The sequence below is a fragment of the Anas acuta genome, chromosome 3 (assembly GCF_963932015.1).
Source record: "Anas acuta chromosome 3, bAnaAcu1.1, whole genome shotgun sequence".
In the NCBI taxonomy this organism is placed as follows: Eukaryota; Metazoa; Chordata; class Aves; order Anseriformes; family Anatidae; genus Anas; species Anas acuta.
This window is the reverse complement of record NC_088981.1, coordinates 74,587,781-74,601,980: the sequence shown is the minus strand read 5'-3', so window position 1 is coordinate 74,601,980 and position 14,200 is coordinate 74,587,781. Positions and strand designations below refer to the sequence as shown.

At 31.9% G+C, this 14,200-nt stretch overlaps 1 protein-coding gene across 6 annotated transcripts in view; it reads left to right on the top strand.

Moving 5' to 3' along the window:
* GRIK2 (glutamate ionotropic receptor kainate type subunit 2) overlaps positions 1 to 14,200 on the top strand; it is a 400,442-nt gene that overhangs the window by 156,406 nt on the left and 229,836 nt on the right. For 4 of the 6 annotated variants that reach the window (XM_068677832.1, XM_068677831.1, XM_068677834.1 and 1 more), the window contains exons 5-7: positions 97 to 278; positions 4,197 to 4,250; positions 6,424 to 6,597. In XM_068677832.1, coding sequence (XP_068533933.1) covers positions 97 to 278; positions 4,197 to 4,250; positions 6,424 to 6,597 — 410 coding nt within the window. The remainder of the gene's footprint in view (positions 1 to 96; positions 279 to 4,196; positions 4,251 to 6,423; positions 6,598 to 14,200) is intronic. The other 2 variants (XM_068677833.1, XM_068677835.1) reach the window with 2 other exon arrangements.

Genomic DNA, 14,200 nt, shown 5'->3' with positions numbered 1-14,200 from the left:
GAAAATTTCAAATGTTTGTGGTAAGTTGTCCTGCTAGAAAATCAGGTTCTTGTTTTGATAATTTTCTTTTCCTTTGACTCCTCTATTTTCTTTAAGGCCTTATTCGATTACAAGAGCTCATCAAGGCTCCGTCACGGTACAACCTGAGACTAAAAATCCGTCAGTTACCAGCTGACACGAAAGATGCAAAGCCATTGCTAAAGGAGATGAAAAGAGGCAAGGAATTCCATGTAATCTTTGACTGCAGCCATGAAATGGCAGCAGGCATCTTAAAACAGGTAATCCTCATTTTGCTTTAGATAGCCTAATCTTCATCCCTAATACATAAAAATAATATCTAGTCTTAATGGCATTTAACAAGCAGTAAAAGTGCATGTTAGTTTTACTGAGGCCTAGCTGAAAGTCAGCCAAGGCTTTCAGAGATAATTTTATTGGTGACTCTAATGGTAGCTGCTTTCATTATATATATATATATATATATTTTTTTTTTTTTTCCTTTTAAAGATACAGATTGATTGTTCCATGTGTGGGGGAAAGGTATTTTACAATGCATTTCACAGAGGAAAGACACATCAGAAGATGTGTCAGTGCTACAACTATGAAGAGTTGGGGAATTGATTAAAACCATTTTATTAATTGGTTTTAAATGCTTGTTTAGAGGTTTTTTTTTTTTTTGTAAAATGGCTTTTTTTTTTTTTTTTTTTTTTTTTCAGTTGAAGCTTCTAACTTGTGGGCATCAGGTAGTGATATTTGTATAGTATATTACCAAATGAACACATTGTGATCCACTGAAAGGATAAAACTAACAGATATTTTTAGAACCATATTCTTCTACATTACTATAAGGACTGTAAAGAATCTGAATACATTTGGATAGGTGCTTTCAAGTGTTAGCTGTGTTGCATAGTGTTAGCTGTGTTGCATTCAAGTAAGATGAGTAAGCAAGATATAGCAGAATACCAAATACTTACAGTCTTTATATTGCAGAATCAGAATCCAGTGGTGTCTTCCAAGGAAAGGTGGCGATACAGTGGTGTACGAAGGATGTAGCTCATAAAAAAAGCTTACTGTAACCCTGAAGTGTGCGAAAATGCATGCCTTTGTGTATCTCCTTTAGCTTTGTGAGTGAGTTCCAAAGACTGGAAATTCCTCAGATGCTGTTTTTCTTCCAACGCCCCCCCCCCCCCTTTTTTTAATATATATTTCTTAATTGAGTTATAACTTGCAGTAATGACAAGAAAAATACCTAAAACAAAATAATATTGTACATTTCTAATGCACAGCTTTTAGTGACTTTAATATTGTTTATATTGTGTTTGCTATCATACTGAATAATTTAGTTTGGAAAACCAAGTAAATACTAAATAAAACCTCTAAGATTTGAAAAAAAATAAATTCATTTAAAGGTACTTCAGGGTACTGTTTTGGGTACAATTAAACATACATGCATACTATCATTTGTTACTTTATTATGCATTGATTAAAATACTCCTATTAATTCCTAGTCGCCACATCTGCTGGTGGTTTTTGCTCTTCACTTAACATAAGCCAGCCTAATTAATTCGTTTCATCCAAATAATTAAATGTATGTTTAATTATTTTAACATCTTAAAAATGCAGATGGTAAATATTTATTAAAGGCATTACAAAGCTCCAATACTAAAAATAACTCCATCAATGTATGTTATTTATACTGCACCTAGTCCTTTTCAGGTGAAAAGAGATTTTTCTTTCAAAAAATAAAACATTGTTATAAAAACTTTCCTATTTTTTATAGGAGAAGAAAATAAAAATGAGGAAGAAAATAAAATGCATTCTGTAATTAATCATGTCCCAAGACTCAACAATGAACATTAAATTTCTTTAAATCAAATTATAAGCTGTTTTTATCAAGCCTCTCCTTTCACCCTAAAGGTTATAGAAAGAAGTTAAATGAACAATTCTTTCATGAGTGTTTAGATCTTTTTACAATTTCTGTAATCTTTTTCTGTAATCTGTAATCTAATTTTCCATCCAGCACCAATATTGCAATGTTTTAAGTATGTCTAAAATTGGTAATTCTGGAACTGAGTATGAGCTCCTGCTATCAAAATTGACAAAAAGTATGTTAAGACAATTTGTTATTTAGAGATATAATTCCAAAAGCACCGTGTATGGTTGCTTACTAGAAATGTTAATATATAAAAAAGGTCTTTATTTATATAAAGATTCATTTGAAAACCATGAATTAAGCAAATTTTGTGGGAGAAATGGAAGGAAGAACTTGGGGAGACATGACAAGGGATTTAATTTTGGGAGGGATTGGAAGGATTAAGAGTGAAGTTGGCTGGAATAAAAACAGGTTGGAAATATAGAAAAAAAAACCAACAACACAGTACTTTGAGAGGCCAGTGAAAAGAAAATTACTGTTTTTTGGCCAAAAATACATTATGGAATGGAAAAGAAATTCCCGCCATTCAGACCACATAATTAAATCAAGGCAAATCTCAGGGGTAACTGCATCTCTGGGGAAACAGGGAAGGAAGACAATATTTAAATAGTTAGTGGAAGCACTGGAATAATGAAGGCAGAGCATTGACAATGTTTTCAAGACAAAAAAGGATTGATGTCTTTTGAAAAGTGAGGAAAGTGAGAGAAAAAATGTGGAAAGGAGACTATACCAGAACATAGAATAATGAATATTCTCGTGGAGAGATTATTTGGAGAATGAAAGTCCCCTTATAAGCAGATAAGGTACAGAAGTTGCTACGTATTCTGCTAGTGAAACTTTGAATCAGGAGTATTTTCTTTCATGGCTGGAATAATGTACATCTAAAGCATAAGCTTGGGTTCTTGCTTTAAATGTACAAGTGTTTTAAATATAGGAAAAAGATACCTTAGCTTGAATTTTTTTTTTTTTTTTTTTAAAGCTAGCTGTGTTTGGTGTTATATGGCTTCTAATGAAGTTGTGATATTTCTCATGAGATAATGGTTTTCCTGTGTTAAGCAGAATTTAAATTGCTGTTGGTAGACTATACTACAGTTCTATATACAGGTAAAGACATCCTTTGGCAAAAACTGTAACAACACTTTTCCAATCTTGTCAAAGATAAAAAAAATTCTGATCTGCAGCTGTCTTTTCAAATTTGTTTTAGCTTTTCACTTTTATTTGGAAAAGAACATACAAACTAGTCATTTTCTCAGACAATGTTGCAAGTAAAAAAGCTCTCAATGCCTTCAAAACCAATAATTCTTTTGTATACAGATTCTGCTATTGTGACAATTGTATAATTACTGCCATCAGTGCATTTGAGGAGGTATAACTGGTAGAAACTTGGCAAAGAATTCTGTTTGTAATTCTGCGGAGGGAAGAGAATATTCCTTATTTGTTTGTGTGTATATATATATATATATATATATATATATATATTACAGTGCTAAAATTAAGTAAAAATTACTATAGGTAATTAAATGCTTTCATAAATCATACTAGACTATTGTTGCTTTTGAGCAGAATAAGAAGATATTGTTTACCTGTGTCTGCTTTTTGGGTGAAACTGTCTGTAATGAATAGTGATGAGACATCCCTAGCTCATTACTTTAAAAGCATATCTACAAATATTTATTCTTATACTGTTAACAAAAAAGTATGAAGTTTTAAAACACACAGAGGATCAGTAACTATTTGATAATGCAAAGTTAGAAAGACAAATGAAGTTGCTATGTATTCTGCTAGTGAAACTTTGAATCAGGAGTATTTTCTTTCATGGTTGGAAAAATGTACATCTAAAGCGTAAGCATGGGTCCTTGTTTTAAATGCACAATATTGTTCATCAAAATAGAAAAACATATCCTATAAGGTTATTCTTTTCAAGGGGAGGGTTCAATAATGAATGAAAATATTATCAACTCAAAATTTGTGTGGCAACTTAATGCACCCATTAGTATGTAAAACTATAAGCCTTTTTCACATTTACTGCACTAAACAGTCTAATAATATTCTTTCTATCAGAAGATCTGCTTCATAAATTCCTTTAATAGTCAGTAATCTGCTCTAGCTGCTAGGAAATGACTTGCTTGACCTAATTTTAGTACAATTCCAACCCTGTAGTCTGATCCCAGTAGTGTTCTTCTGCAGCTTTTCATTTACCATGTAAGTGTGATAAAAATGGATTGTGTGTCCTCAGAAACATTAATCTTTTGTTTATTTTTTTAAGGCTTTAGCTATGGGAATGATGACAGAATACTATCACTATATCTTTACCACACTGGTAAGTGGCTTATAAAAACATATGGTGACATCTAACAAAGATGTCACTTTCCTTAATTATATTACCTTACAAAGTGAAAAAAAAGTCTCTCTGGATTGGAGTGTAAGTACATGATGTTTTCTCTGTTGAGTTTTCTTACTTTCAATGAAAACTCATCAGAATGGTATAATTATTGTTCAACAGCATGCCTGGCAAACTGACAGACCTGAGAAAATGACTGACTGTAGTATTACAGTTTAAAAATTTCACAAAATAATTTGTGAAGCTCATTAGAACTGTAAAGACAAAATACCCTTGCAAGTCTCTCTCTTACTTTAGAAGGTTAAATTGTGCTATCACCTATGGATTCAGGGTTGCATGAAATGAAACTTCCCTCATTAATCCTAGGTTTCCTGTCTTTTGCTGTTGGTGAAAATTGCTTCTTTGAGTGGTATGTTGTCCATACATACCATGCATTTAATTTTTATTCTTAAAGCTATATTTAAAAAACAGGGTTTCTGTCATTTTTATATCCTTATTGGAACATTAGCTGTTTTAGAAGGGACAGGGATTATATGCATTTGGAATTATCAAAGAATACTTTAAAGCATGCAGACAGATTATAGATTTTGATTTTCCAATGTATCTTTGGAACATGCATCACAAATTAGTTGTTTTGATATATTAATTGCTTCTTACCTTACATGTTGAAAGTCCTGTCAAATAAATTTTCAAGTCACAGTGTTTACAGCAGTCTTCTGCATGCTCTCCTATGATTGATTCAGGATCTAATGCTGTAGCTCATTATGTGCCAACCTGTGTGTTTCTGTAATATATGGATATAATATTGTTTTGTACATTTATTATATTCCAGTGTAAACATGAATGTGTTTGGAATAAATAATTACACCTGGGGTTGTGAGTTTTTTTCACAGCAAAAATAGAGAGCTTTTAAAGGCAAAGATGTAACATAGTTAAAGTTATTGTCGGTCTTTCCTTCACAATAGAATATTTTGTTTCTTTAGAAAGAGGACATGAGTTAGGTTATTTGTAAATGTATAACTCAAAAGCATTTTAGCACCTGTAGCACCTTAGGTGTCATGGAAAATGTTATTATAATTACTAGCTATAATTGAAAATGGTTAGAGACTGCTTGATTTTGGGGAGGCTCAGTGTCAACAATGAATAATGAATTATACTCTGTTTTTTCGTAGTACATATTATATTTTCTTCAGTTCTAGTTAGTAAGTAAATGGATTCAGACAAGTACTACACCTAATGCTACCATTTAATGGAAATGTAAACTGTATTATACAGCCAACAAGAAAAAAATAAATATAAATTAAAAACAAAGTTTAAATGATTTTGAGAATGTCTGTGTTCAATGAAACTAAAAATATGTTACGGAACAGTAGTGTCTGTGATTATGTCATCTCATTATATCACTTCAAAATTTTACTTAAAAGGAAACAAAAAATAAGAAGTAAACCAAATGAAAATTTGTTTGGGTTCAGCTAAGAGTTGTCATGACTGTTTTGTTAATCATTTTTTTTTTTTAATTTTATTTAATTTATTTTTTTATCTAATTAAAACTTGATCTTTTACCTAAATTTCCCATTGTCTACTTTATTTCTAAGGATTCTATCAAAGAACTGGAATAATCATGAGTTTACTTGCTTGATCCAAAATTTGATTTTCTTCTTTTTCTTCATTTATGTTTGCCTCTGTGTGTGCTGAAGGGAGGTAAATATACATACGTGTACATACATATATATTAAAATTACATCAATTGGCAAAGGTTATGCTTGTAGAGAGAAATTACTAATCAAAGATATGTCTGTTTGGAAGTATGATTGATAAATGTGAAGAATACTTTTGGTTAAATGTAAACAATAATCAAAAACTGCAAGAAGTGTGAAGGCCGTGTACATTCTCCCCATCCCCCACTCTTATTTTAGTGGTTAAAGGTCAACATATTAAAGTTTCATATGGACTGAAAATAAAAGGAGACTGTTCTCTTTATTTTTATCATTTAAAGTATGTTTTGGTAAGCCAAAGAAGAAATGATTAATAATAATATTTGTAGCAATTATTAATAAAATTTATGCCTACTGGAACATTTCTGACTAATAGGAGATATAGTTCTGCAACTGAACTTACCCTAAACAGGCTTTTTTTTTTTTTTTTTCCTCAGGACCTGTTTGCCTTGGATGTGGAGCCCTATCGGTATAGTGGTGTTAACATGACAGGATTCAGAATTCTAAACACGGAAAATAGCCAGGTGTCATCTATCATTGAAAAGTGGTCTATGGAGAGATTGCAAGCACCTCCTAAACCTGATTCAGGTTTGCTGGATGGATTTATGACGGTATGAATATCACTGTTTAGTGTTCCTGTCAAAGGAAAAACTTCATTTCTGTGACTAAAATTGTTTAGAGGCATGAGGCCAAATATTACTTTAATCTTTATTCAAACAGTTGCTGGGGTGTTTGTTTTAATATTCTGTAGACTGAAAACATAGCATATTAACTTTATTAAAAAATCACACATACCATATTTTTCTAAATGATAATACCACATTGTAAATGTATTAATCCAGTCTGTATTTCCCTTCTTGGCAAAAGTAGTGTGGCATCATGTCAAACCCCAACAAAAATCAAGCTAAATCACAATGTCTCCTCAATATTTTCTTATTTTATTCATTTAGGTATCTCTTTCATAAAGATGTTTACTTTTTTAGTAAATGAAATTTTTATTATTTCCCTTCTGCATAATCCTTTTTTATTTATTTACTTTTTTAAAATGAAAAGTATAAAGAATTTAATCTTTCTAGTTTCTGCACAATGTCCAGTTTCTGCACATTAATGTAAATAGTATGATATATATATATATTTTTTCCCTTCCATTGCCATTATTCTGGTCTCTTTAGTTACTGAAAATCAAAATCACCTTCATCCAAATAAACTTTCATTGCTGGGTTTTAAGTGGCTTTCTGTTCATTAGTTAAAATTAAATCTAATATTATAGTGGTAAGGAAGGATTTATTTGAAAACATATCCTGCATTCGGACCAATTTAATTTTCAGATTTATTAGAAGTTATTGCAATGTATTTATTTAATTTTCCACTTTGTCTGGATCGGGGGTGATGTGTAACACCTTTGCTGACAGAGTTCTACTGCTCTTTAGATTTTTAGAAGCCTTTTCAGATTCAAATATTTCATATTTGAAAAAATGCTAGGCTCTGTTCCTTGAAGATTGATGTCAGATTTATATAACAGTTGTTTAGATTGTGTTAGATGAGTCATGTAACATAAGTAATCTTGTGAATGTTTTTTTCTGTTGATAACATATAAAGATTTAATGGATATTGCTACTAAATTACACTTGATATGAGTTTTTAAAAGTTAATTTTTTTTTGTCTTTTTTTTTAGAAAGTTAACTTTTAAAACAAAAATATTTTATTTTGTTGTTATTAATAGTGTACTGAAAATGAAAATTGGAAACATTTTAAAAATTAAATTATGCAATAGTTTCGTTGTGTTGCACTTCTGAAGTATTGTATGATGGGATCTGTAAAGTTTCATTGTTAATTTCTCTAAATAATTTCAAATAAGCAAATGAACATGCCAATATTTTAGAAATGTTTGAAGAATATAGGTAGTTCATACAGAGCTGATGCTTTGAAGTCATTGCTTCATGCTTCCATTTTGCATTAACTCTTTAATTTGACTTTTACCCTTTTCAACATAAAAATTTTAGCAGTTCATCTCACTCACTGGAGTTGTATATTTTATGCTTTGATCACAGATGTAATTGACCTCAAACCTTTGGATGGTTTGAGTGCAAACAATAGTTGTATTACCATGGGGTCGTGGTCAAAAAAGTCACACAGCGATAGAGATTGGAATAGAGTTCTGTGGGCCAATCACATGTTTTTCATCTTGTGGTGCTCTAAAGAAAGTGTCACTCTCAGAAAAGATTCTGGTGTAAGGCAGAAGCTTATTATAGCTAGTGTACTGCATAAGACGATACGTTACAACATTACTTTCCCTCAGGACAGAAGAGGATAAATAAGCGCATGAAAAGCATACAGGATTATTTTCTGGAACCCTCTTTGTACTTCTAAATGGTTTCTGTAGTAACCACAAAAAACAAGTATTCACACAGAATGTTGTGAATATTTTAGGGGAATTGTTTATGGAGACGAAGCATCTAAATGCAGTTTGATTACCTGGGTTTTAGATACCTGAGAAATGCAGATAGCATTTAAAGGTTACTTAAAGGTCTAATAATCTTGATAAATTTTAGTACTTAAAGAGCTTTTATAATCTAGCTTTTAGATACAGAAAAGGCATACACAAGATGTAAGTTTTAAAATAAATGTCTATGGAAGACATAAAAGTAATTTATGTCATGACACTGTTGCACAAAGTTCTTCCTGTGCTCAGTAGAATAAAAAAAGTCATTTTATTAAACTATTGTCAATAGTTTTTAGGTTTGTCAAATTTGACTGACATTGCACTGTGGCTAATGTGTATTTAAAGTCAGAAATGCACTGAGGAATTAAAGTTGCTGCACTAATTGCTGCTGAGGAATACTGTATGTAAATGATATGGGCTGAAATAGGAAAGTTTTATTTTCAGAGGTTGATGACAGCTTATTCAGTAAAACGGTAGCAAAAACCTGCTGTTTTTTAATAGGTTAATTTAGCTTGATCCAACTAGCTAGATGCCATTTAACAAGATGTTTAAACACCTGAAACTCCAGTTTGCCAAATGAAAAACTAAGGTTTGTATTTCTCTGAGTAGAGACCTCAGGCAAATCTGATTAGTTTCCAGAGGTGTAAAACCAGGCAGTTTTGGATCACAAAGTTTATAAGCTCAGTTGGTTTGTATTGGTAAATACTCAGAATTTGGATTTGTTGTGTCAGAATATATACATATTTTCTTTACACAAGCTTCTTGTGATAAAAGGTTTGCTTGTTTATTCATAAGAATCAAATATGCATGGTTTCTAGTAAGGTCTCGGTGACTTTCACACAGTAGAACTGTGTGTATATGTTGATTTTAATATGATACATAGAAATCCTGCGGAAGGTTCAGTGATTTTCTATTATTGAAGTGGCTTTTATATCATGACTAAAATATTAATAGATGTCATTTATACTTTTGATAGTTCTTTCATATTTATTATTTGGTCCAATGAAAATCAAAGTGGTTCTTTCTTATCCTTTTGCTCTATTTTGCTATATGCTATATTTGTACCTCTATCATACATATAGCATAAATACATGTGCACATGTGGTTTAGCTTAGTAAGCCAGTTAAAAGATTATATTATTTTCTGTAATCTGTATTTTTTTTTTCTGAGTATCTCAGCGGTCTTGAATTTAAAAATGCTCTGATTATTGTTTTTGTATGGTCACAGAATCATATGATCAATGAGTTGAGTTGGAAGGGACCTTAAGGATCATTTGGTTCCAGCTCTCTGACTTGGACAGAGACACTTCCTACTCTTTGTCCTCTCAGACTTTACAAATGGGTTGATTTTTAGTGTGTTTATGTGGGTGTGTGCAAAAGTATGATGATAGATTAATGTATGTAGACTTGTGCTTCTGTAGTCTTGAAAGTATTTCAACACTGCAGATTGCAATTCAGAAGCAGAGAGGCTGAAACTAGTCTGAAACAGAGGGAATCTTTGACTTGGAATAAAAATATATTTTTTCTTCTAGAAAAATGAATTTATAGTGTAAGTCTAAAAAATAAGAATTAAATAAAAATATGTATTTTATGTAACTAGCTTTTATTTCATAAAAAGTTTTGGTTTTGCAAGGGTTCATTCTGATTTAGCCTGGAGAAAAAAATGAATTTTAGATTTTCCTGCAAGACAGAAAGAAAAAAATCTTAGTAATGATTACTGAGTATTTTTGTTAAATTCTAACAGTGCTGTCATCTATGCTGTATTAATAAAAGAATATTCTGTAGAACAGAGGAATAATGCACAATTTTCAAGAAACTTTGCCTTGGTATACCTGACTCAACATCAAGTCAGTCCAAGTGGCATACACTGAGAAAGAAGAAACCAAACCAAACCAAATCAAAACCACAATAGAACAGCATAAACGCACTCCTGCATTTATATATGACAGTCATCATTCAGACCAAGCAAAGTAGAATGTGCATAGTGATAGAAGTTCAGAATTCTTCTACTGTACAGCTATTAATCTTCCACAGTGTTCTATGCCTCGAGTCAGAACTTAGCATTTATAATTAAGATGACCTAACAAGTTCAGCTTCTTCATTAACATAAAGTGTTCCGTACTAATTGCTTTTGCATATCATTCAATTTAGCTATCCGCTTTCATCTTATGTAGGAAGGAGTGTGCTTTTTTCTATTCAGATTATTAATTCCATGCTTTAATATTCACTTTAGTAGCTTTATGCGGCAGGTGCAGGAAAGCACTGTGGTACTTGAAGAATGCTATAGATCAGGTCAATATTAGGTTTCCTCAGAAAAATAATAGAAAAATTACAATTTGTAAAAGTTTTTCTCAGATAAAGAGAGTAGATCCCAGGAAGTTTTCTTTAAATACACAATTGAAAAAACATGCAATAATCGCTGTGAGAAATACATTTCTCACTTGTGAATGTATTGTAAATACATTTCTCTCTTTCTCAGTCACAAGTATATGCAGTGCATTCCCACCAAAAAGCTGTCTCAGACAGTCCTTCATGATACAGTAAAAATGCACAGGTGATAATTGCCTTTGAATTTTAAAAGGGAAGTGAAAGAGTGAATAATGTTGGATTTGTAAAAGCATAGGTAATTTCACCTGAATAGTTCTCCATATTTGCATGCCCGATACGTTTGTATATTCATATAGTCTTTGTTCATTTCCTCTGATTGTAAGAAAGCTTCCACTAAGTGGCCTCTCAACATCTAAGTCCCATGACTTTCCTGTGAAGTCTAGTTTATCAGAATGTTAATTTTAGCTTTGTGGTCAGGAATATTAGTTTAATATTCTGAGAAGTATTAATGAATTTAATCATAAGACAAAAAATTGTTAAATAAAAGAATGGCAGAAGGACATTAAGTGTGGATGCACAACAATAGTATATTTTCAGTTACATTAAATTAATATGGTTGAAAAATCCTGTAATGAATATGCCTATTGTTTAAAAAAAATGTTAAATGGTCAACTGTAATCAGGTGAAAGAGCCTGTAATCTGCGAGAGCCCTTTGGCCTACTTTTTGATAAACCATTATGAATCACGTTAACTAATTTGATTAAGTTAATTCAGTTGAAAAGTTTACTTTTTTTCCATTCTAGACAAGATTGGATGAAATTAATAGGGTGAGGAAAGGCTTAGGACCCATCTGAAACTGAAATTAAGAAAAGTAGTTCATTTTTTTTGCCATGATATAACCGAAGTCTACTCAAGTTTTTCATGAAAATGAGAAGTAGCTTTCATACCAGAGAATTGGACATGAATAATATGGATGGCATGAAAGACAAGAATGTATTGCTGCTATGAAAGACAAGAATATATTTCCCAGGTTCAATACCCTGCTCAAAAAACATTTTACACAAGGAAATTTTACACAATCTTTGTGTCTCTGATGCATTTTAATTGAAGTTAGGTGAGCAAAATACTACAACAATAAAGGGATAGATTAAATTTAAACCAAACAATATTAAAATAGAGCTTTTAGTTACTATCTCAAGAAGTCAGGGAGATGCAAAACTGGAAATGTACACTGTTAGTAATAGCAGTAGTTTGTATATCTGGTTCATGTTTTAATCTAATTTTGTTCTGGACCTCAGTTTCTTAAGTATTTGTGTATTAAGTATCTTAAGTATTCTACAAAATACTCTGCTTTCCTTTCTTCCCAAATGAAGCAAACATTTATGATGCCATCAAGGTCTTTCCTTCAGCACTCTTCTGAAGTTTAATTTACTTCATTTGACTCAATTCATCCCTAATGTCAGGATTTTCAATGACTGTACAAACTGATTTAAATATCTGCATTATTACACTAGATACAAATCCTTCACTGTGAAGAAGAAAGTTCTATTAAAATTCAATTTTGTTTTCCTTTTGGAAAATACACTTCTATTTTTAATCTCCGAGTAACCATAGATTAATTGCAAGTATGATATTTTCACTTGTTGAATTAGTGCTTTAATGAAGTTTAGGTGTTCATCTAGAGGCGTTAACAGAACTTGCAGCTGCTTTACTTCCTACTAATTCCTTAGAGTATGCTTTGATTTCTTTAGAATAACAAATTATTTCATACTTGTTTATATTTGTGATTTGAAATGGCGATCTTTTTGATTTAGTGTTATTTTAAGTTATTTTATGGAAGATGAAGAGGGCTTCCAATTTGTTGAATAACTTGTTAGAAATTAGTCATTTAATTCCGTTAACAGCAAGAGGATATTTATGAGACTGCAATTTCTTATCTCTACCTAACAACTGAGAAATAACAGTTACATTTGAGGTAGCTAGTTAAATAATACTTCAGTAACTGCTAGCAGGCACTGTGACTGGACAGAAGGATTTGATGAGAAAAGGGTGTTGTTAAGTTTCTGAGTCTGAAAAAATCCATAAAAATAATGAGAAATACTCATTACAGAAAAACAGCCTTGGATTTAGAGCTTCAAAGAGGATAGCTTGTTATGTAGACAGCTTTATAATTATCCCTTTAGCAAAAGGAATTTTCTGGATTTGCTGATGAGATGTGTTCAGTAAAACACTGTGGCAGCAAATGCGTACTTCAAAGAAAACACTAAACAATTACTTATTACTCCATTACAAGCTAGAAGTCTCCCTTAGGCACAGTTAACTTCATGAGTTTAGGGACTATGTGAGATTTTGTGCTGTCAGATGTTTTAGAAATATGTCAGCTATTTTGAGAATTAATTACATTATTAAATATTTGACTCCTGCACGTAGTCTTTCTTGCTATTTTAGGAGACAAGATCTATCAGAAACTTGCAATTCTGTCCTTGAAGAGAAGATATGCCCAAGTGTCATGTAGCATTTAGCAGAAATAAATTGCAGCTTCTCCCATATGGAAGGTTTAGAATCATAGAATATCCTAAGTAAGGAGGAAACCACAGGGATCATCAAGTCAGACTCTTGGGTCTGCACAGAACCACCCCAAAACCAGACCATGTATCTGAGAGTGTTGTCCAAACACTTGAACTCCAGCACAGCACTTCAGTGCCATGACCACTGTACTGGGGTGCCTGTTCAAGTGCCTGACCACCCTCTCAGTAGGTGAAGAACCTGTATTCAACCTGAACTGCCCCTGTTGCAGCCTCTTGCTGATTGCATAGGATTCATCCAGATGTGGTTTGAGGATGTGTGCAGTTATTTATAAACATAGTAACACTCATACAATGCTTGTATGTTAGAGCTCTCCTACTACATCTTTAGAAAGTAATAGAGGGAACTCTTAGCATAATAGCAAGTAGGGACATGGAAGAGCTTTTGCAACTCACAAAAATTCATGTGTAGTCTGTAAGACTAGCATGGAGTATTTTTTGAAATAGGAACTTAAATGCCTTTAGTTATGAAATGTGCAAGTATCTGCACTGTATGAAATTTAAAGTTTGGGGACTGTAACCCAGTATACCATAAACACCTGTGTCCAAGAAGATAATTGTCATAAGAGAAGCATTTTGAAATTCATTGTAATCATTTATTTCTGCACTATATTTATTGTAACTTTTCACAAAAAGTGAAACAAAATGCACTGTTACTTTTATTCTGTTTCTTTGCCGTTATGGTTAAAGAATGATGTTTTTAGGAGCAGCATAATGAAAGCTGGTAATCAGCAGACTTATTTGCAGGAATGAACAACTCTAGAAATCATTAGGTTACAGTTGTACAGGATGTGGAATGGTGGCAGTGGAGCCATGAGTTACTTCACAACAAAAGTCATTTAATTTGTGCAGTGAAGGG